This window comes from Microchirus variegatus (assembly GCF_963457635.1).
Source record: "Microchirus variegatus genome assembly, chromosome: 12".
Lineage (NCBI taxonomy): Eukaryota > Metazoa > Chordata > Actinopteri > Pleuronectiformes > Soleidae > Microchirus > Microchirus variegatus.
Genome location: NC_139813.1, coordinates 5684648 through 5708735, shown reverse-complemented (window position 1 = coordinate 5708735; position 24088 = coordinate 5684648). Strand labels below are relative to the sequence as shown.

The window sequence follows — 24088 nt, the reverse complement described above, 5'->3', positions numbered from 1 at the left end:
CATCATTGCTTGTGTTTTTGTAATTGAAGTATTTCATTATTCATATTTTTTTATTATTAAAATTAATTGAAAACTTTTTCAAAAACCCATTTTTTTCTCCAAGCTTTTACGAGTTAAGCATACTTACAAGTAGAAACGTCATTCATTCAAACTTCAAAATGCTCAGCTCAGTTTGGACATTACTCAGCTCCTAAAAAATTTAAAAGTATAAGACATATTTTATACTTTCCAAAATATATAATATAATATACTTTATTTAAATTTCTGCAACATACTTGTTTCATATACGTCAATGTAGAAACGTCATTCAAACTTCAAAAACGTTTTAAAAAAATTGGAATTTTCGTCGCTCAATTCAGCTCTTTCATGACCTTCACATATTGTTCACAGTTAGTTGAAAATCCATGGAATGTTCAGCCTATTCCAGAATTTTGCATTGGTGTGTATTGTGTGGAAGGTTTATTCTTAGAGTGGATGACATCACACCCCTTGTCCCACTTTTCAAGTTGCTCTTCTGATCACAAATGTTACTCTTCATACATGATTTTCTACCAGAACGTAGTCTAATGTGTCTGGTTTCATACAGGTGGCTATCAAAGCACAATGACTTTACAGAATTTGAACCGCAACTCTGAGTGAGAGTACAATATAAACTGATCTCTCCCACTCTTGGACAGAATTACACAAGTCCCTGAGAACCATTTGTGACTCTTCAGAGAACCTATGCCATTCTCTTCGAGCCAAGCCTTGGGTCACTCACAATGAAGACATTTCAGCAATACAAACAGTCTTCACTTTACAATGAGTAGTTTGGAAGGTGTGTCAGCGGTGCCCTGTGTATTTGTAATGGACCTGCTCTGTATATCGGGAGGAGCCATCACTATAGTAACCACTTTCTGCAGGTGCCACTCACAGCTGATTCAGATCAGAAGATTAGACTGCTCACAGGTAAACACACACACAGTGACCGCAAGCATTCAGCTCATTTAGGACACGATTGACGTCAAGAGTCCTTTTTCACTGATTAATATGTGATTTACACGTGTGTGTAAATAATGTATGTATATATATATAAATATATATATATATATATATATACATACATATGTGTGTACACACACGTTAAGTCACTAGTTATATAATTGCATCTCTTGTTAATTGAAGTCATGTTCATCATGCCAACAACACAAGTTTGAACTTGTTTTTCTGGAAGTGCAGTGCAACCTTGCGACTCTCCCAGGAATGAGACACCACCTGAGACACCTATGTGCTCTTTTGCTCTATTAGAATCCGTTTTAGACAAACTGCTGGGGTACTGCACACTGCTCATGCTCAAAGTTACAAACAGAGTTGAGGCAACTGATTAATAGCAAAGTTACCTGTTATAATGCTCATCTTATTCAATGTTGTTTGGAAAAGTTACTATGCTAATTTCAATTAGCAGTTCAGCATGCCAAACATGTGCATGGCACTCTTTGTTTGCCACTGTTTGCTGAAATTACTTTTAGTTAATGAAAGTGAGGAGGTGGACGTTTGTATTCATATTAGAAGCTAGAGCAGAGCAGGTAACTCTCCGTGGACCCTGTCAGCAATCGAAAGTTGACACTGGAAGACTTTTTTTTCATTTCGGCTTCAAGATTTTTTTTTTACGTCACTGGAGTGTAATATGGTCCTTCATATTAAAACCAAACAATCAAAAGGAAAGATAATAATTACACAGGCTGCTGTATTTAAATGAAGCTAGCTTGCCATTCATCATATGATCTTTAGAAATTGCCAGCCACATACCCGCTGTATGTGGCTGGAAATAATATTCCATGGCAGGCTCACATTAATGAGAACCAGACTGGTGACTCAATGTAAATAAGTTACCTCCCCTCTCTCACTATGCAAGTATTTTAATCCAATCTCAGAGCTCTGATATTAGCCGCAAGGTTTTGGTAGAAAGAGAACAAGGCTCAGGTGTTGTAGCTGCAAGAGAGATTATGAAGGGATTATCCAGAACATGCATGATGCATTATTAATCTGGAATGCAATATAAAGTAACTTTGTCACAGGCAAAGAAATCAAACATGTTTTCACACTGGAAAGTCAAGTTCAAACAGTGAATACCTTTGTTAATTCATCTCTCTGACTGTAGTGTAAGTTTCACTGTAGATGCCTCTGTGTCAGAGTAAATGCACATGGAACACAGCATAAATGAAGGATTTTTTTCTCTAATATTGCATTTTACAGTAAACATCACCTTTAAAATATGCAGTGTGAGCTATTTCCTACTCACTGGGGTTCGGGAAGGACGAGGAGGCGGCGTTGAGGAAGTGAAAAGTCCAGTTTATTGCAAAACAATACAATCAAACGAACGAAAGAAGACAGCTGTTGCTGCTATGTCAGCGCTCTGCGGCGCTCTTTCTCTGTTTCTCTCTTCCTCCGTCAGTCTCTCTCTTTTTTGGTCTTGGGTCTTGGGCAGGCTGCAACCGCTGCGGTCTTTTGTATCTGTGGCCGCACCTGCCCTCCCCCCAAGTGGTACCCCAAATACCGTACCTCCCTCCGTCCAACTGCACACTTCCCTGGATTGGCCGTGAGCCCCGCCCTCCTCAGGCACTGCTCCCACCTGCTGCATATGCTGCTCCCAGGTCTCACTATGAATGATGACATCATCCAAGTAGGCCGTAGCATATGCATCGTGAGGCCGCAGCACCCGGTCCATGAGGCGCTGGAACGTAGCTGGGGCCCCGAACAATCCAAACGGAAGCGTGACAAATTGGTTCAAACCATACGGAGTGGAGAAGGCCGTTTTCTCCCTGGACTCTGGCGACAAGGGAATCTGCCAGTAGCCCTTGGTCAAATCCAGTGTCGTAAACAAGCGAGCCGTGCCCAGCCGATCCAGGAGTTCGTTGACCCGGGGCATTGGATAGGCATCGAATTTGGACACCTCGTTGACTCTACGGTAGTCCACTTAGAACCGTATTGACCCATCGGACTTGCGAACCAGTACAATGGGGCAACACCAGTCACTGTTGGACTCTTCTATTACCCCCATCTCTAACATGGCCTGAAGTTCTGCCTGAACAGTTTTCCTCTTGTGTTCTGGCAGCCGATAGGGTCGTGAACGCACTGTCACACCCGGGGAGGTTTCTATGTGGTGGTGTATGAGGTTTGTGCGCCCTGGCAGGGGAGAGAACACGTCGGTAAACTGCCGCTGCAACGAGGCCACGTCTGCTCTCTGGCCCGTCGAGAGATGGTCGTCAACGGGGACCGGCGCCGACCTGTTCGATCTAGTCACCTCGGGTCCCAGCTCATCTCTCTCAATCACCGTGGTGGTCCAGAGAAACAGACGCCACCTCCCTCCAGGCTTTCAGGAGGTTGAGGTGGTAAATCTGTGTTGCTCCACCCCTGTCAGAACGCACAACCTCATAGTCAACATCCCCCACTCGCCGTATGACCACAAAGGGCCCTTGCCACTTGGCGAGTAATTTGGAGCTAGACGATGGTAGCAATAGAAGCACTTTATCTCCCGGTGAAAACTGTCTAAGTTCAGCCCCTCTGTTGTACAGCCGCTGTTGACGTTCCTGGGCCTGGAGCAAATTCTCCCGTGATAACTTACCCAGTGAATGGAGCTTTGCTCGCAGGTCCAGGACGTGCTGTACCTCGTTTTTATTGGTGCTTGGACCCGCCTCCCAGTTTTCCTTAACCAGGTCCAAGACACCCCGAGGTTTTCTGCTGAACAGGAGTTCAAAGGGCGAAAAACCCGTGGAGGCCTGGGGCATCTCCCTCACTGCATACAACAGAGGGTCCAACCATTTATCCCAATTTCGACTATCCTCGTGCACAAACTTACGAATCATGTTCTTTAGTGTTTTGTTAAACTGCTCCACCAGGCCGTCAGTCTGGTGATGGTACACACTAGTCCGAATTGAGCGGACGCCCAGTAATTCGTATAGCTCGCGTAGTGTACATGACATAAATGATGTGCCCTGGTCAGTCAGGATCTCTTTCGGGATCCCAACTTGGGAGATGACCTGAAACAGTGCCTGTGCAACACCCTTCGCGGACCTGATGTGGCCGGGCTGCCCACACCGCCAGCACACCTGCCCTGGCGTCTGAGGAGCCCCCCGGGGTGCCAGGTGATCAGACACGTAGGCTGGGCCCTGTGGGAAAGACGGCAGAGAGTAATTAGTAGACCGGAGCGAGGCATGCTCCGGCTGTGTGTGTGTGTGTGGGTGTGGTGCAGGAGCTGATGCTGCTGGGAACCTCCTCCTCGGGGCTGGAGTGGGACGGCTGGCAGGAATCGTCGCTGGCCTGGCCTCCTCCTTCATGCTCCGCCGGGGAAGAGAGAGATGGTCCTCCGCGAGCACAATCGCTGCCTCGATGTTGGCAGGGCGGTGGCACTGGACCCAATTGGCTGTAGCTGATGGTAACCCCACGACGAACTGCTCCAACGCCACATGTCCAACGACGTCCTCAGCGGAGTGGGTCCCCGGCTGGAGCCAGCGCCTCGCTGCGTCCAGGAGCTGCTGCGCGTAAGCAAAGGGGCGCCCGGCTTCTTCAAAGGAGAGCCCCCTGAACCGCCGCCGGTGTCCCTCCGACGTACTGCCCAGCCAGACCAGGATGACTCTCCTCAGCTGTGTGTAGTCGTGGCGCGCAGCCGGTGAGCAGGGGAAGAAGCCGAAGCACTCTCTCCTCCTCCGGCCACCCACACGCCTCCACCGTGCCCTCAAAGATGTCCAAATAAGCCCCCAGGTCATCTTCCGCGGTCATCCGCTGTAGGGCGACGGGCGGAGACCAGCCCCGACCGGGCTCCGGGTCGGCGCCATGGGCAGCCGGGCGTTGCAGCAGCTCCCGCAGGAGAGGTGCTGAAGGGCCAGCGACAGCGGAGATTGTCCTTCCATAGCCCCTGTTCAGGTGCCAAAGTGAGCTATTTCCTACTCACTGGGGTTCGGGAAGGACGAGGAGGCGGCGTTGAGGAAGTGAAAAGTCCAGTTTATTGCAAAACAAAACAATACAATCAAACGAACGAAAGAAGACAGCTGTTGCTGCTATGTCATCGCTCTGCGGCGCTCTTTCTCTGTTTCTGTCTTCCTCCGTCAGTCTCTCTCCGTCTCTCTCTCTCTCTCTTGTGTGTGCGGACCCAGCCTACTGCAAGAAGAACAGAACCAGGTTACAAACGTGCTTATATAGCTGACTTTATTACCTGATTCTGTCCAGCTGTCTGATCACCGGCTGAGCCACTCCTCCCTTCTCTCCAGCAGCCGTCGCTCTAAAGGCCACATTATACTTCTCCGACTGCGTATGCGTTATCCGTCTGCGTCACCACGGAGACGCCCCGAGCATTTATACTTCTGCGTCGTGGTGACGGACACTCGCTGCAATTTCCCGCCCGATCAGTAGGGGTCGCTGCGCAAGGTTGTTCTGCTTCAGGCTACAGTGAGCAATGGCGTCCGAGAAAGAAAGAGAGCGAAAGACTGTTGTTGTTGAAACAGTGGCCGTTTCTCACTTTTCTGTGTGACGGAACGCAGTTTTAAGATAATTTGAGGCGAGAAATTGGCCATTTAGGGTCTAAACATGTGCTGTGTGTGTATAGATATGACGTATTTATAGTTCGGCAGCGGCGTTATCGGCGGGGATCAGCTCCGCCTCTGTCAGGACGCCCGGAGTGCACTAAGAGCCGGCACAGAGCAGCTTAGCTCAGCCTGTCCTGAGGACCAATCGCAGCTCTTGCCGTCTCCGTAGTCCCTTGACGGAGTGACGGACACTTAAAAAATATTTCGTGCACCCGGAGACGACGCAGAGGCTCTTCGACAGGTTCTGCGTCGACGCAGAGGACTCTGCGTCGCTACGCAGAGTACTTTACGCAGGAGTATAAATTGGGCTTAACCAAGCCCCACTGCCACATGCAGTAAGAGCTCAAAAACACATGGTCACGTAACATGTGGACATGAGCTGTGCAAAGTCTGATGCTGCTGAAGTGAAGCAGAGTAAAATTACAGAGGTTTTAGTAACGGGGGTTCCTACACAGCATGGAAAAGTATGGAATTTAATTTGAGTGGTTTCCAGGTCTGGATAAGTATGGAAAACGGGGAAAAAAAGTATGGAAGAATGTTTGTGTTGTTTCCAGACTATTATCTCAGTTTCTAAAATGAAATATATTAATATATACAGTACTAACACAACATAGCCTACCTGTAGATCGGGGTGTCAAACTCATTTTCACTGAGTGCAACATCAGCATAATGGTTACCCTAAAAGTGCCAGATGCAACTGTCATACAGAATAAATGCAACTAAATGTAACCAAATATAATGTAAAATAAAGGTAACTACTCCGTAACATATTGCTTAATAACTTTATTTATTACTTATTCAAGATGATGCATTATAGCTGGAACCCAGTCCGCGACGGTGTTTCTTGACAAACCAACAGTTTTAAAAGTCTGTATCTGGCCATTTCTTCACCCACAATGAAGCACTGCGATCTAGTGGCAGGATGCCGTCACTTTGCAATTAACGCAATCCCCATGCATTGTAGGAAATGTAGCTTATGGTCAGTGCGTGCCTTAAAGCAGCATAGACCTATTTTAACACAGATTTTTAAGTCCAATTAATCACTCGCGGGCCACATAAAATGATGTGGTGGACCCCATCTGGCCCCTGGGCCTTGAGTTTGACACGTGCTGTAGATGACCAAGCTGACTAATCAAGCTGGCTGTAGAATGTGTCGAGTTACCATGGTTACTGTTACTGACTGCGATTCTCATTTATTTATTATTTTCCATATGTGTCGTCCTGCCAGCCACCTATTGTAAGGCCGCGATAGTGTCATGGGTCGATGCAAGTTTTTCGAGGGCGGGCTTCATGAAAAAGTAGGATTTTAAAACCATTTATTTACATAATAAGCATCTAACACTTGGCATTCAGATGTTTAATATTGACTGAAGAATCCTCAGAGAAGTCTGGAAATGTGGCGTTCCCTCGTTTGGCACCATCTGTGCCATTTGAGATTTATTAGGTACCAAATTATTAAAACCCATTTAAACCAATTGTTATTTAAATGTCACTATTGGTCTAAAAAGAACTTGTTTTGAAAGAAGTAAGTAAGAAAACTTGTTGTAAATCGATGCTCCCTGTGTGGCGCGTAATACAACTCCGGTTTTGTTCTAGTGGAAATAATTTGTTTTGATAAACAGCAAAGGTAAGACAACATTTTTGCCTCATTTCTTGAAAGTGAGTTATTGTTTTGCTCTTATGGGCTCTTTGGGCTGGATCCCTGAATCTTGGTCGTAGAGTGATAAAAATGTTACCGTTGGAATCTATGGATTCTCCCCTGTCCAGTCCACATGTTTTTTTAAGGTTTTTTTCCGCTGGTTTATATGAGCTTTTAGCTGAGTTTCTGACCTTTCTGTGGGTATGCAGCATGTCTGTGTTTATTAAAGTTAGACATGGTTTTATGACGTTTTTGTTGCTGCATGTGACGTTGATACCACTGGAAACAGGGAAGAAGAGGTTAAAGCATGTGAGGAATTGAGTTTTGTGGCAGTCAGCACACTTTGTTATTGTTCTTCCTGCCTTGAACGGTGATTGAAAATGATGAGTTTGACATTTTCTCATCATTGAAAAGATCTAGGAGGGAAGTATTTTGTCTTGTGACGTGTTAAGGACAGTCCTGGGAAGTTAAGATGGGTTTAATGTGATGTGTACTGTCAAGCCAAGCTCAGACTGATACAATTCCCCGATGCACTCTTATTGTCTTTTATTATAACCTGTCTTACAGCGCCAGTGCAGTGCAGACGATGAGGACAGCTAAAATGTTGACAGTGAATTATCTGCTGTGTATGACCTGTATCCATTCAAAGTTAAACTATGTTGCAGTCTTTGAAAGACACCAAGAGGTGGACAAAACTTGAAAACAGGTGCAGATTTAGTTGCAAAAATCACTGTTCACAAACTTTCACGCGTGATTCACGTAACATGCTCATTATGAAAATTTAAAAATCTAATACCACACCCCCAAATCTTCATGGTTTTAGAGACCTTACCCCTGAGATGCGGAACATGATCAAGAAGAGAAGCTTAAAAGTGCAGTCTGAAAAGTGGGATTAAAGGAAGTCTGAAAGCAACAGTTTGGAGAGAAATCACAGCGATGGCATTGACAACAGAAGTCCAGTCCATAAATCCATCCATCAATTGTCTACCGCTTTATCGTCCACATGAAGGTAGCAGGGCCGCTGGTGCCAATCCCAGCTGACATATGGCAAAAAGTGGGTACACCCTGGATTGGTCACCAATCCTTCAAAGGGTCAACACATAGAGACAACCAACCATTCACTCTCACACTCACACCTACGGTAAATTTACTGTCCAATTAACCTCTGCATGTATTTGGACTGTGGGACTCACTATGTCTAACAACTGTGGTGAGAAGAAAAAGTGGGTCAGCTCGAACAGAAAAAAACCTTTTCAGGTGTCATACCTGTCAGCCAAGAACTGAATGTGAGGTTGCAGTAAACATAAACACTGGACAGATGAAGACTGAAAAAAAAAGACATTTCCTGGCCTGATGAATCTGGATTTCCGCTGAGGCTGCAGATGGTAGATTCACGATTAATAAGCATCAGCATGGATCCATTGACTCAACTTGCCTTCAGTCAACAGTTCAGGCTGCTGGTGGTGTAATGATGTGGGAAATGTTACTTGACATCATTTGGACCTTAACACAGTCAGTAGTCTGTCTGTCTTGTTTGTTCATCCTTTTATGACCACAGTTTACCATCTTCTACTGGAGACTAAAAACAGGTAAATGCTCCACGTCTAAATGTCATGATGACCATGACAATGTGACAATGAATTTCAGTAGCTATGTTTACTAGTGGTGCATTGGTTCAACAAGCCCATGGTTTGGATTGTATTGTGGTTTTGGCTTCGGTTTGGTTTTTATTTTTTGCCCATTAGGGAGAAGAGAAAGTATTTTATTTTGCACAAAGATAACATGTTCTGTTTAGACATGATGACTCAGGAATACTTCCTTAATTTATATATTCTTCCCAAAACCCTGACATTCTGTCTTTAGTGGCTTTACTAGAATTGTCTATAAAGCTTTTGTTATTTCTTTGTGTTGGTCTGGATTGTGGGAAAGTGCCTCGGAAAGACAGTGCGAAGTTGAACTTGTTTCTTTCACATGGAGTCAGACTCCTTCCTCATTCCTGCCACAGAAATCCTGGGGTGATGCTGGCATAAATGGGCATTCACGTTAGATGCGTTACCTTTAGATGCGTTGTCTATGCTTTGCTCCGTCACTGACTCCGTCGACACTAAATGGAGCAGATTTAAAAGGAGGGTCCCGCAAACGTTTGATTTTCTCCTCCACTTGCCGTTCTCTGCTCATACTACTTGCACTACTACTACTACGCTGTATTGTTTGGCATCCGTTTCGTTTCCATCGCCCCTCACATTGCGTGGCACATCATTCGTATTGTGACAGTTACAACATACAATAGGAGGAACTACCTGATGTTAGTATGATATTCTTAATGAAGTGCTCCCATTAAATCATACTGTGTAATCACTTATTATTATTCCGTCTTTGTATCATGCGGGTAGCTGGTAATGGATTATTGTTGGTTTTATTGTGAGATAATTAAATTCAAGTTCTTTGTACAGTTTTGACCCAAAACTAATGGAGTATCATGGCCACCGTCTTTATAACAGATGGAGGACAGATGGTAAAGATCATGGAATGCAGAGATAGACTGAGGCCTCCTGTTGTTCTCACCCAACGTCATTTTCTCTCCTTTTTACCTCGAGCACTTAAACATAAATGGAGTTATCTTAGAGTTGTATGAAGGTTTTTCCTTTTGGTTGTATATACTTCTCTATAAAAATCTTTCTTTTGTGGCCGTGGTTGTATTTTTAATTGTAGTGTCTGTTCTCATGGGTGAAATAAATGTGCCCGATGCTCTGAACTACATACAGATCCTGTCTGTCTCGTAGGTTACTCAGAAATAATGTGCATCCGATGCAGTTTAAATATTTTGCAGTAGCGTATGCAAGTTGTGCTCATATTTATACTCTTCTTCAAGCTGTGTAAATAATAGTGGGGCCATTAAGTATTATGACCTTCCTATTGAGAACTAGTGGGGGTTCTCTTATCACAGCATGCATTAATATGTAATAACACAGCAAATACTTTGTGGTCAAATTAAGTAAAATACAAGAAAGTATGTTCTGTGTAGTATCCAATCCAGTAACAATTGTACCATAGATACAGATTCTCAGCTGCTTATAATTCAGCTTATTACAGCTGATGATAACTGTAACACGTCAAGTGCAAGGCTAAACAGTAACTCAAAAAACAACAGCTTTTTTAGATCAAGTGTCAAGTATTTCATGTGACCTAACCTTACACTTGAACAACAGCACGACCCTGGCTCTCTTAAACCTGGTGTGGACCTTAATGCTTAGGTCACACCAGATGTGGTGAGCTAGTTTAAATACAAAGTCAATGAACTGAAGCAAGTAGATGCATAATTTGTGTCGGCCTGGGGAGGGTGGTGGGAATAGCACCAAAATGTCAAATTGGAATGACATGAAAACCAATCAGCATTGAGGTTCTCTGAGTAATGTCCATGTATATTGTCATGTCAGTGCATGGTGACCAGCCAGACTCAGTTGGTTCACGATGGAGAAAAAACTTATCATTGCTACGACACTAAAACTTACATACAAAGACCTTTTAAAGTAAAGCTTGAAATGAAGTCACTGAGGAAGTTGGTCTATCACAACTCTTGCTAATAGATGTGAATGGACACAAAAATAGCACAACATTTTTCTTCAATGGTGCGCTGCAAAAATTTGTGTTTGTCTTACTGTTTCATGTCAGTAAATGACGTCTATTACACCAGGTTTATTCTAGATATGCTTGAGCATTACATGGTACGTCGTTTGAGTTAAATTCATTGAGAGTTTGCTATAAGACCAACTTTCAGTCAAATCATTCCATTTCAAATACCAATGATCACAGAATTTGACAGACATGAAATCAACAAGGCTGGTGGAGCCCTGAGACTTTTGCACAGAAGTGTAGCACATTTGCATGTTTTGCACAAGTTATGTAAATGGTTGTGGTAAACTTTCAGAAATGTCCATCATTTAAAAAAAAAAAAAACTAATTGGGACCATCACCATGATAGCAACATGGTTGAAATTATCATAGTTATCATAATAATGAGCAGATTAGGCAACTCCATGATTATCCAAGTCACAATGGTCCTGAATGGCCATTCTCAAAGGATGGGCAAAAAGCCATCTATTACAGCTTCTCTCTGTCTCATCCTACTGCCTCCTCTCATTTTTGTATCATCGTAATTTTGACTCAGACAGTCATACACAGGCTCACAGTTTGAGCTACACCTGTCTGTCACACATGCTGTCCTCTCAGTTTGATTCTCAGATTTTTCACATTTTCAGCACACAGAGAAATTTTCGGGATGATCAGTGCTCCTTCGTGAAAGGGTTATGAGTCTGTCTCCTTGGTGTCCACTTTTGGAAGACACTGACTGCGTTTTTAAAATGTCACAAGGTGGGTTTCCATTAGCCTGTTTTTATGTGTGCTTTTGATATGGGCATAAAAGAGTGAATGGAAACTTCAATTTGAAATATTGCATAAAAAATATCGATAAAAGGCATAGATAAAAGGTACATGCGAATAAGTGCAATGGAAAAGGACTTAGTGAATAATGAATGACACTGAAATCACAACTGAAAGGTCACTCCAGCCTCCGCATTTCACTGCACTGTAAAGAGAAAGTGGTGAGAATGGGTGGAAGAAAATAATTACCGTTTCAAAAGTTACTGAAACAAATGACACCCCTTATTTTTTATAATCAAGCTGTGCCTGCTTACTGTACGATGGCTTGCATTTTCAATTTGTTGCCAGCCCATGAGTACTTCAGTGAAAAATTTAGCAGCACTGGCTGAACCCACACATGGAGCATAACATTCATAAAATGTTATTTTACCTTTATATTCTTACCCTTTAATGAAAACCAGGTTACAATAGCATCATGACTACTATCTCGTATTATACATTTTGCTGTATATACATTTAGTAGGGATGGACATTTCTAGCTACTATGATATTTGAATATTCTCAACTCTAGTTAGTTAAAGTTAAAGTTAAATGAATACAGGATTCTCTCCATGTTGATCTTAGAGGAGCAGCTTCAATATGCTCCTAAATTTCTCCTTAATCACTTTTATAATCAAGAAAATAATCAAATACTCATACTTAAATACTTAATATCCCTAACATTTACCATGCATTGCTAAGTCCTTGATGCTTATTTAGCTCAGCGTCATCCACAGCTACATCTTTACTTCATCCAAATAGAATCCAATTTCCATTTTGCTCCAGAAGATGTTGATTTGGATCATTTAATACCATAATGTGCCCAGATCTATCCATGGCACTCATAGCCTGAGGAATCGTACAGAAGTGATGTGGCGTTCCTCAGAGCAGGAATCATCAGCACTAACATCAGTCCATTAGCTGCTGCAAGGGACAATTTGCTTTTATAAGGAAACTCCACAGAAACCCCCTTAATGTTCTGCATTTTATATGTTATTTTACATTTGTGCCTTTGTTGAGGCTCATTTTAGTATTATTACTTTGTAACATTGGACAGTCTGACATCTCTGCACGGACAAGGCATGCTAATAATGCCACATTTGTCAAGATACACTGATATAAAAATATCTTTTTAAAGTATTGACAGTTCACTCTTACAGTTGTTAGAACTTTATAATGGAGGTGCCACATTACTGTTGGTTGAGTTTTCTCCTGTTGGCAGATAAGTCACTGAATCTCCCTCTGCACAGATGGCTAACTTTGTGCAATTATGTAATTAGTGCACTTTGTCTGGTTTGTTTTTCTTTGTTCATGTACACTGCAGCACACTCTCTCACTGTCGGTTCCTCTCTTGTTTCACACACTGGCTGTGTATCAAATACACCATTGAGTGTGACTGTCCCATCCACTCCACCAACGTAATTATATATTTGTGCGTGTGTGAGCATGGTTGTTCATTGATGCTCCTGCAGGGACTTTAGTGCACAATGATCACTTAATTAAGGGTACTGGCAAATTGTAAATAGTCTTTATTTCAGGGTTCTCACAGTGATGAAATTCCTGGAAAAGTTTTTATTTTTTTATTTTTTTATTTTTTTAATCATAAAAACTCTTTACATGCCCTAGAAACGACTTGGGATGAAGCAAATTTTTCGATTTGTTTCACTCATTAGGTCATGTGTGATACATGTATAATGCATTATGTTCACTTCCACATGGAGTTAGCAACAGGATGGCTTTCAAATGACAAATATAAGACGTGGCTCATAAGAGAGACAAAGTCCACTGTCGATGTTGACTAAGATATTCCGTGTTATATTTTTACGCCAAAGCCTGCAATAGGGATAGTAGGGAAAGTAAAATCCTAATTTCTATAGTCACTCTTGGAGCTTACCTTTTCTAAAACTTTAATTGATTCATGGAATCTGGGTAAATTATTGTGGAAAAGTTAAATTAATTAGTAATACTGTGTGGGAACCCTGGTATTTATATAGCCCTTATCTAGTTTTCATTCACAATTACTATCACACATCGCTGCCGGCACAGCTGTCAGGGGCAACACAGGGTTAAGTATCTTACTCAGGGACACATTGGCATCTAGACTAGTGGAGCCAGAAATCAAACCCACCACCTACCAGTTGAGTTTGTTTCTTCTTTGCTGGATTTAAAAGCATTTTATGCACGCAAACATAATGAGCTGTTAGTCTGGTTCCACACCTGCAGATTATTGCCCACACAACACATTTTGAAGTGGCATAAATGGTTCATATGTGGTGTTCAATTGGTGTCCTTTAGCAGTTGAGTAGCTAACATTCACTCAAAAGCTTTATTTAGGTGTACACTGATATCCAGACCAGATGAAGTCCTGCGGAGCTGTGATGTGAGAGTGCTAATATTCACCAAAATCACTCATTCATGGCAGAACATTCATCTGCCAGCTCCCAACTCAAATTATTGAGATAATGTAGGGAGCCCATGTGAGACACGCCCATCACATGGATGTTCTGGACATTTCCCTGCTGTTGACAACTCTTCTGACCCAGTCTCCTGCTGCATTCATTGTGTATGAAGAGCAAACTCCAAAAAAGGAGAGAGAAAAATAGACCTAGACCAACGTTTGCTTCTGAAATCAGCTAATAATTCACAAGTCTAGATTTTAGCTTACCAGCTACACTACAAATGTTGTACACCATTAAAGGAAATGAAACTGGAGAGATGTAGAGGGATGACCATGTACTACCTGTTCTCCTGCAGGTCCCAGGACTTCTGCTGTGAGGCGTGTGGCTGCTCCATGCGCACTGCCCTCCAGGACCTGACCCCCGACAGCCAACCCAGTGCCGAGGACTTCAAGGCCAAAGAACTCGCTCAGCAAATTAACTTTAAGGTACAAGCAGTGGTCCACAAGCTTTCACATATCCACATTGCAGCACTAATCCTGTGAGATGTCTCACAATAAAAGCCTTTATAGCCACACATGCCAATGCGTATATGTGGGTAGTGATGACTTCTATTGATGAAAACTTAACAGTAGGGCAGGGCGATTAATCAATTTTAAATCGAAATTGGATTTATTTGTTTAGACAATGTTAAAAAAATGAAAATCCATTTTTCCTTTTACCTGCGGTCTCTCAGCTCCCGTCCCCTCCCCTCAATTCGCCTACCCCTCCTCCCACTAGTTCTCTGACAATATCAACATGGCATTGTGCGGGAAAAAACATCGAAAGTGTCGTCGGAAGGAAAAGACGTCCGACACAAGCTGAATAGTGCCGAACTTTACAGGGTTTCCCGCAGTGTATTTTGCATTTTACTTGGAGGACGTACTGAACACATATTTTTAATTAACTGACACTGAAAACACTGCTTTACAAGTCACGAGACACTCGTTTGTGTGTGTGTGCGTGCGTGTGTGCTCATGGGTGTGCTCATGGGTGTGTGTGTAAACGTCATTAATTTGCACATAGTACCCCATATGAATAATTATTTTGTATTTAGTAGTTTAAGAAACAAAAAATGTATTAAAATCGAAAATCAGATCTGGAATAAATTTTTTTTATTTTAGGCCATATCGCCCAGCCCTTCTTAACAATAAAAAGTGAATCTCAATATTTTTGCTAAAGAAATATATTATGACATGACTGTTAATTAATTTCATGTTTCAATGTTTGTTGTTGTAAAAACAGACTGTAAAATCTGTTTTATTTTGTATATGCTTTCTTCGATTGCTTCTCACTGGCCACATCTTGTTTGATTACCAGTTGTTATCTCGATGGTAACAAGCAGTTAACATTGGAAGACCTTGATCAAACAAACATCAGACATCATGCACCAATTTCAATGAATAAATCTCGTTTAATGTGATGCTTATGATGACTGTGCTCACTGCAGGCAGAGTCCACTTCATCCAGACAGGCTAGTGAGAGTGGAGGTGCTGAAAGCAAGCCTCCCACACTCACCGAGGAAAACGCCTCCACGTCTGCTGGACAGGAAGCTGTTGACTGGCCTCAAGCTGAACAGGTTGGTGTTAAATAGTGCAGTTACACCGTTAATCACATAAAGTGTATATACTTAAACAAGCACCAACAGGGCAGACCACTCCTGTGATATAATATCTTGATATCATTCAACCAGCCATTTTATTTAAGTTCATTTAATGATTCTGTGTAAATCAATTTGCATATTAAACAAATACATATATATTTTTTTAATATTGGTAAATGGTAATTAATCAAAATAAAGCAGAGAGCAGAGTAAAGTTCAGTTTTTTTTTACGTAAATCTTAGTTTTTAACATTTTAACTCTTCAAGAGTAAGCATTTCAGTCATTCCTTCTGCTGTCATACACCTACTGTACATGTTATACATTCTATTGTGCTAAAGTCGGCATGCCCCTAGTAGTTGTTACCTTGGTAACCACTCAAAGTACACTACAAATTAATGTCATCTGAAGGTATGCCATTGTCTGCCAAAAGACCAGACATATTACAGGGTTAGCTAATGCGGCAATATATTAGTTGTGTTATATGGTGACAGATTACAAATGAATGTGATAATATGATAGTATGGTTTATGTTATGTACCATGCTGCAAATGTAAAGTATCTACAGGATGAGTCAGTTCAATGTGAAACACAGTGCTTTTAAGTTTTTTTCAAGGCTAAAAAAAACCAACATGCATAAAAAGCACCAAGTCATCAATGTCCCAGATAACTGTGATGTCAACAAAATTCCGTTTGGCCTTTTTTGTTTGTAGCTTCTTCAGTGCCATTACCGGAGAATAGAAAAGCAATCAGTTTAAATGTCAGGGAAACAAAAAGTTTGTGAATCTCTGTGTTATGCAGCCTTCTTCGGTTTGTCTTTACTAATGATAAGTTCAGTGGGGCGTTCCTTTAACTGGAACTAGGCATAAAATGATATAATTATAACAATTAGCCTGACTAAAATAAATGCAATTCATTTTATTATTTAAATGACTAAAAAAATATGTTTTCAAATATATTTTTCTTTTACATTTTTAAACTTTAGCAGGACACGCAGGTCAGAAACATGGCAGATATATATATATATATTTATTTGTGAAAAATAATACATTTTAATAAGATCATAATAAGTCATGATGAAAGAGTCTCCCCATTGTGGCAAATAAAAAACACACACATAATGACTGTATGCTGGTTAACTACGCAGGATTTACAAGTGACTCATGTGAAATATTAATGTTTCCCTCCATTCACAACTGTCACATTAATCATAATTCACCACGATTAACTTATTGTAAGTGATTTTGATCACAATGAGTGATGTATATTGTCCCACAACTAACAGGTAGCATACAAACCCTGCTAATTGTACTGTTCATAGCACAGTTAATCAGCTACACACATACTACGGTTAAAATTTTTATTTGTGGACATGTTTGTGTACGCAAAACACCATGTTGTTATCGACTGGTATAGAGCTCCAGTTGCTGACATCACACAATCAAGGTAGCAGCATCTGACAAGTAATGACATTGTTTACCTCTATAGAGACAGCCAATGTCAAAGAACATATACTGGACAACACATAGACCAGGCAATATGTCAGACAAGTGAAGATACGGGATAGATGTTGTGCCCTAGGATGCCAAAACAGTCGGAGTCAACAGTCTTTTTTCGGTACCTGGTCTGCCACGGTTCCAAGCAAGCTGAGGCGACGTCAGCAGACTGCTGGCCACTGATTGGTCAGAGAGTGTCGTCACAAGTCTTGAGTGCGAGATCCGACGCAAGAATCAAACCTGACATTTTTAAAACCCGGCAAGAGCATTATAGCGAGTATTCATGCCATGATGCTAGTTCATATAATAATATATATCAGGGATTAAAACTAACTTTTTTCAGCACCGTCCCGGAAACGTCCCAAAAAACATTTTGAACCGTCCCGAATCGTCCTGAATCGTCCCGAAAATCTTTTTTTACATTTTGAGTTGTTACTCACTGATAATATAATAAAAACACAATACATTATGTTGATAATAAATAATATATTTATTTCCAGACTAGATTTGTTGTGTTGTAGATGACAACCAACACACTCACAGTCACAGAACTGTGGTCTACCGGACCTTCTGCCACTACTCCACCATTTAGTGACTGCATTTAGTGGCTGTTTAGGGCTGTCAAAATTACTCAAAAATGACTTTTGAAAAAACACAAATATTCTAATATCTGTATTTGCGCATGATATCAATGACGCGCGCATCCGCTGCATCTGGGGGCTTTAAATCAGCCAGACTGTCAGGTGATGACAGCATGACGTCAATAACAGGACGTACTAATACAACCAAACAAAACTACCTGTAGATGTAGTTTATTTAAGTTTAAACATATTTCACAACATATTACCTACACAAAAATAAGTAAATTAACTAATGACCAAGAGAGCAGATCTCTCTCTCTCTGAGCATTCTGGTTTGGAGACTTTCCAGCGTTTAACAGGTGATGTTCTACAGTGTACTCGCTCTGTTTCGACCGCCGAATTATCGGTGTATCCCTAAATATCTTTATCTTTATCTTTATTGACAAGAACGATGTAACCGTAATAATGACGCACTTGATAATGTGACTTGGGTTTCAATCGGCACCTGGACATTCACTGCGCTGATTACATGGGGGAGCATGCGCTCTTGTTCCCCAATATAGAAAAGGCCGTGGTGTATAAAAAAATATATTTTAAATAAATAAACAAGCAACGCTAAGCCTGGCGGAGCTTCATTCAATGATTGAAACAAACATGTCAACATTAATGAAATGTTTACATGCAGTGCGGGCGCGCAAAGCAGACAGCAGCGCAGCGGCTCGAGCGCCGCACAGTGAGAGAGGAGCAGTCTCTGCGTCTCACTGAACACAAACATGAGAGCGCAGACATTTACCTTTTCACATAAGTATTTCCCACCGACCGTGAACCCGTTCTGGTTCACAGAAAGTGTTGAAAACTTAAACAGAAAAATGTAGACATTTAAAATTCTCTTTCGTCCCGTGGTCGTCCCCGAGAGAGAATATTGATCGTCCCGATGACAATTAATGACGTCCCCGGGACAACGGGACGGTGTTAATTTTAATCCCTGATATATATGTATATATATAATATATACATATATATATATGACATGTGATGTCTCTATTGCTCTGTTGTTCATGTTTTTTGTCAGACTTCTCAACTGGAACATGGTCAACTTGGTGGTGACTTCACTCCCGCTTCTGACTTCCAATGTAAATAGAACATAGCATAATTCCCTAACCTGATGCGGCATAGTTAAAAAACAAACATGTCTTCAGCTCTCTGTGTTTTCCTTCTTAAACCAGAGAAAGGGTTACAGAGAGCAACCCACAGGATTAATGTGGTGCTGTTTATATAAAGTCAGATTATTTTACATAAATGGTTTCTGTTGATTTTGGTTGGCACAATCCATCACCTGTATTACATCTCACTGAGCTCCAAACTCATTTAGAATTTGTGTGGTAAGAAACAATTCTGTGTTTAATATGCACTGGGTGAGTGTGCGTGAAATCAAGCACCCAGTGACACATCAGCGCTCTCTCTTAGAATCACTGTGAATATGATTTGGTAGCTTGAAGCCTGGTGTTTCTCCAGCTCCACCTCACATGGTATTGGAAAGGAGAGGATTGATTTAGACTTGAGCTGCTGCCCACAGAAGCATAGCAGCTGTGTGAAGGAGCAGGAGCAGAGGGTGAACTTAGATTAGTGTTTTTCACTTTGGATAAACGGAGTGGGGCCACATCAAAAATGAGACTCGCCATCTGTCACTGACGTCAAAGGGAAAAGCCTTTTTTGGAATGAGTCAGGCCAGTCTGTGATATCTCACACTGCTCTGGGATGCAGGGAGGTGGGGATGAGTAATGACTGTGAACTATTATACGGGAAGGGAATTAACTTTTTTAACAGTGGGTTTTTTTCTGTCCTTTTAAAACATGTTTTGGCACCAATTTGGTTGACTTTCAGGTCAAATATTTATCAAATTATCGGAAATTCCAACCTTTTTATTACCTTTTAGAATAACATTTTAACTGCACCTTACCATTTTAAAGGATATGAAGGAGAGTCTCTATGGATTCTAAGCCCTAATCAACCTCACTCCACCCACTCTCTATTCGGGTGAAATTAATGCTTTTTCATGTAAAAGCTTGGGCCATGAACATATTTCGCTGGATAGTCGTCGTCCTCACTGACTCGATCTGTCTGCAGTGGTTACTTAAAATGAACATGAGCATTGTAACTTCTAATAGGAAGTTATTTATGGTGATAAAGAAGCCCTGTGTAATTGTGCTCTTCCAGAAAGTTAATAAATTATGCATCATTATTTTTGAAGAAAGAAGATAAAAGGGGAAAAACTCCTGCATGGCTCACATTAAACGTGTATTCGTGATGGTGACTTCTATTATTGAATAATCTGCTGATTAATATCTCATTTAATCAGTTGTACTATTTTGCTCAGACCATTAAATATAAGATAATGGTTAAAAAAAATGTTCACCACAGTTCCCTCAAGCCCACAATGATGCTCTCAAACCTCCTGTTTATTGTTGCCAAGTTCAAAACCCTAAAATATCTATAAAGACAACTAGAGGATTTTCACATTTAAGATGCTTTAACCCCAAAAAAAAGTATTTGTAGCCCAGCTGCTTCACTGCAGCCGCTGGAGATGAGCCATTGCGTTTTAATGTTAGAAAGCTTAAAAAGAACAGGGCAAATCCCAAGCTATTAAACATGATTGATATGTGGCACTGAGGCAAAAAAAAAGAAAGAAAAGAAACAAACCAGTGAGAAATTTCCTTTCTCTCTCAGTCTCTCCTCCTCCCAGGAACGACAGATGGAGGAATTTAAAACTTGGGCCACAAAGAGAAATAAAAAAACATACAATCCTGACAATGAACCATTGATGATGTCAGAGGAAGCGGCAGATACATAAATCTACTGTATCCTGTAATCACTGTGTAATTGTAAATGAAACGAAGGGTGCATTCACAGCAGTCCTTCTAAAGCAGGGGTCTCAAACTGGCGGCCCGGGGGCCTTATGTGACCCCACAATCGATTACATGCGGCCCCCACTTAATATCATGTTATAATGAAAACATGGCCCACGACCTCAGCGTCTTTTAAACACAGTGTGTAGCTGAGGCACAGCTGCCAGTGAGGTGATAGAATATAATTATGTTTGCTAGCAATGTTTTTTATAACAGTAATAATAAAACATTTGATCATAATTATCCCATTATTAAATACAGCATTCAGTTACATATATAAATACACTTGTCCGGGTCCGGAACAGGTGAGGAACAGGTATGTTGTCCACACTATTATTTATGGAATTTAAAATAAATATCTGTTTTTGATATTATTACATTTATTTTGCATCATCATCGGGCACTAGTCCGGGCACATCCGGTTGCGTACATTGAACTGCAGAATAAGAATAACGTCCGTTGTGGAGGTGTTTCACGAGCGACAGTGTCTTCTGACTCTGGGTCTGACTCCGGGTCAAAGTCATAAAAGGGACTGCGGTGGGGAGTCGTGAAGAAGCTATTTTTAAACACTGCTAAAACAATGTTTTGATAATGAGGAGCAGTGCATCCACCGTTCCAGAAGGGGGAGCTGCGCTTCTGAGAGCAGGTGTGCCGAACGAATGTCACTTCCGGGTACTGGCCAATCACAACACAGTCTGATTTCTATCGGCTCGTTTCCAGCAACTAGGAGGTTTTTGATCATAAATACTAGTTAATGTATGTAAGTAGACCTCCATAACTAACATATTATGTGCAACAGGACCACTCTATGGGAGCTTTAAAAAAAAATATAAATCATACCATCAAAATCAAAACTACTCTCTCATCTAATGCAAAAAGTACTTGCCATAAAACACAGAGTCATTGCCTTTTTCAACAAAAGCTGTATTGTGTTAAATAATGATTAAAAAAAATAAATGATTACAATTCGAAATTAGCGAAGCAACAATGATCAGTTACTTAATTAGTTAATTCCCTATTAATCAGTTGCTATTAACTCCAATCTAGCTTTATTTATATAGCACTTAAAATAAAACAGCAGTTTAATGAGGTGCTGTACACGGAATTGATTCACTGAAAACAAATTATATTGAAAACAACAGACAACATTAAAAGATTAATTAAAAAGAGAAGCAAAACATATAAAGGAAACAAAAAATAACTGATATGTGTGATATTGTGTAAATGATATCTATAACTGAACGTCCTTGGTGTGAAAACAAGAGGATGAAAACGATCAACATTTTCCACTTTTTTCCAGTTTTCTGTGTATAATTAATTCATTTTTATTTCATTACATAGTTAGATATACTGTATTTTTTGTTATGAAGTTGTATGTCCTTGTCCAGATTTAGTTTTAAATTCTATTTAAATGATAAATGGTCTGTATTTGTATAACTTTCTCTTTCTTGATGACCTCTTAAAGCTGCTTTACACTACAGTTTTTAGCCATTCGCCCATTCACTTTTTATTCACTCACACTTTCATACAATGTGTTTTCCCATCACACATCTTTCATACCCATTCACACATTGCAGACACAGCCGTCAGGAGCAGTGTCTTGCCCAAGGACACATTGGCATGTAGACGAGAGGAGCTGGGAATCATACCCCAAACCTTCAAGTTGAAAGACTACTCGCTCAACCACTGAGCTACAATCGCCACAACATTTATAACAAAAATGTTGTTTTGTTTTTAACCTTTTTTCATTTTAGAATTGAATAAGCAGAATAGTGTGGGGAAAAATCAGTAGTAATTGTTCCACATTGTAGCTAGATCCACTGAAGTGTAGCTGATTAGTCATTTCATTTCACCTCCACAGTCTGCTTTTGTCTCACTAATAATAACTCTGTATTCCACCACCATTCTCCTCCTCCTCCTCCTCCTCCTCCTCCTCCTCCTCCTCCTCCTCCACAGCCGGAAGCGTCTCCATCCACTCAAATAGAAGAATCACAGCTCAACGCTGCCCCTGGCACCGGACGCCCTCTCAGTCCAAGGCAGCGACGCAGCCAGCAGCACAACCACCAGGGTCAGAGAGAGATCAGAGATGCTGGCAGCAGGCCGACCTTCGCCGCTGCCCCTCGTCAGCCTCAGGAGGAAAGCCACGCGGGCTCAGCCGTCCTCATCGTCGTGCTCACCTTGGTGCTAGCTGCTCTCATTTTCCGCAGGATCTACCTGGCTCAAGAGTACAAGTTTGACTATGACCTGTGACCACACACACACACAAGCTCGCTCTTACACACACACGCGCACACACTCGGCCACCCCACCTCTTCCTCACTCCCAGATCAGCCTCTCCTGCCCCTCACATCCCAACTGAACTCTGACCAGCTGAAGTGGAAGCAGAGCTGAGGCAGTGGCTGACACTGTTCAACCAGGAACGTTCATTCCTGCAGGGGGAGGAGGAACTCCACTCACCACCCAACACCTCAAGGGTGTCTTTTAATCAATGTGAATTTTACTCTCCAGAGTGTCGTGCATTTTTTTTAAGAACGGGAGGCTCTGTTGTTAGTCATCAGCTCAGCAATGTCCCCGTCTGTGTAATTGTCTTTCCTGAGGCTGCCACTTATTCCCTGTATTTAATTAAAATTGTAATATAATATGCCAACAACAAGGAAGTACGGGGGGTGGGGGGTATTTGATCATGCTCTTAAATGGGTTCTTCTTTATATGCGCTGACTTTCTTCAGCTATAACTGTTTATGTCTGTGACGTCATAGGTGAACCAGAAAATGCCTAATACCAAGAAGCTGAAATATCGAGTGTAGCGGAGGCAGAAACATTAAATTCATTAAATCCATACCCTGCTCATGCATGGCAACGGTGCATTCCATTTGTAGTCAGAACTCAAATTTCCGAGTTCGGAAACCAACACTGCTTATTTTTCCCTTTAATATCACTTCTGTATTTGTTTCACAGTAAATCAGTCGTACACATAGTTCTGTTTAATTTTTCACCATGGTCATGTCGCTACGCTGTTTGCGTGAGCGAAATACCATGTCGGGTGTTGTTATCCACTGGCATTGCTGACAATGGTTAGCCTGAGATTTGCTTGTCTTTCTTTTCATCAATGTGAATGTGGTGAACTCCAGTGTGACTCTATTACAACTTACGATTTCCGATGCAAATGGAACATAAATCCCCTGATCTGAGGCTAACTCGGCCCCAATGCCTGAATTAAAGCCCGTGATATACTTCCACACACATGCTGCAATGTGCCGAAGTGCGCCAGGGTCCTGTAGTATCCCACTTCACCATCGGGTGGTGGTACAAGTCTGGACGCAGGGAATAGGAGAAGAGAACAATGATCAACTTCCTTGGACACATCTGGTTCAAGCGGCTCACAGCTGAATGTCCCGTCCGCCTGTTCAGGGGCGGAAAGGTCGAGGCCCGGATGTCTCGACTACTTCTTC

General features: G+C 41.6%; 1 protein-coding gene across 1 annotated transcript in view; it reads left to right on the top strand.

Moving 5' to 3' along the window:
• The window catches only part of ube2j1 (ubiquitin-conjugating enzyme E2, J1), a 57421-nt gene extending 34372 nt beyond the window's left edge, over window positions 1-23049 (top strand). Inside the window, exons 6-8 of the mRNA XM_083898293.1 lie at window positions 14374-14503; window positions 15505-15633; window positions 22594-23049. Of these exons, the coding sequence (XP_083754419.1) occupies window positions 14374-14503; window positions 15505-15633; window positions 22594-22887 (553 nt within the window). The 3' untranslated portion in view covers window positions 22888-23049. The remainder of the gene's footprint in view (window positions 1-14373; window positions 14504-15504; window positions 15634-22593) is intronic.
• The last annotated feature ends 1039 nt before the right edge of the window (window positions 23050-24088 follow it).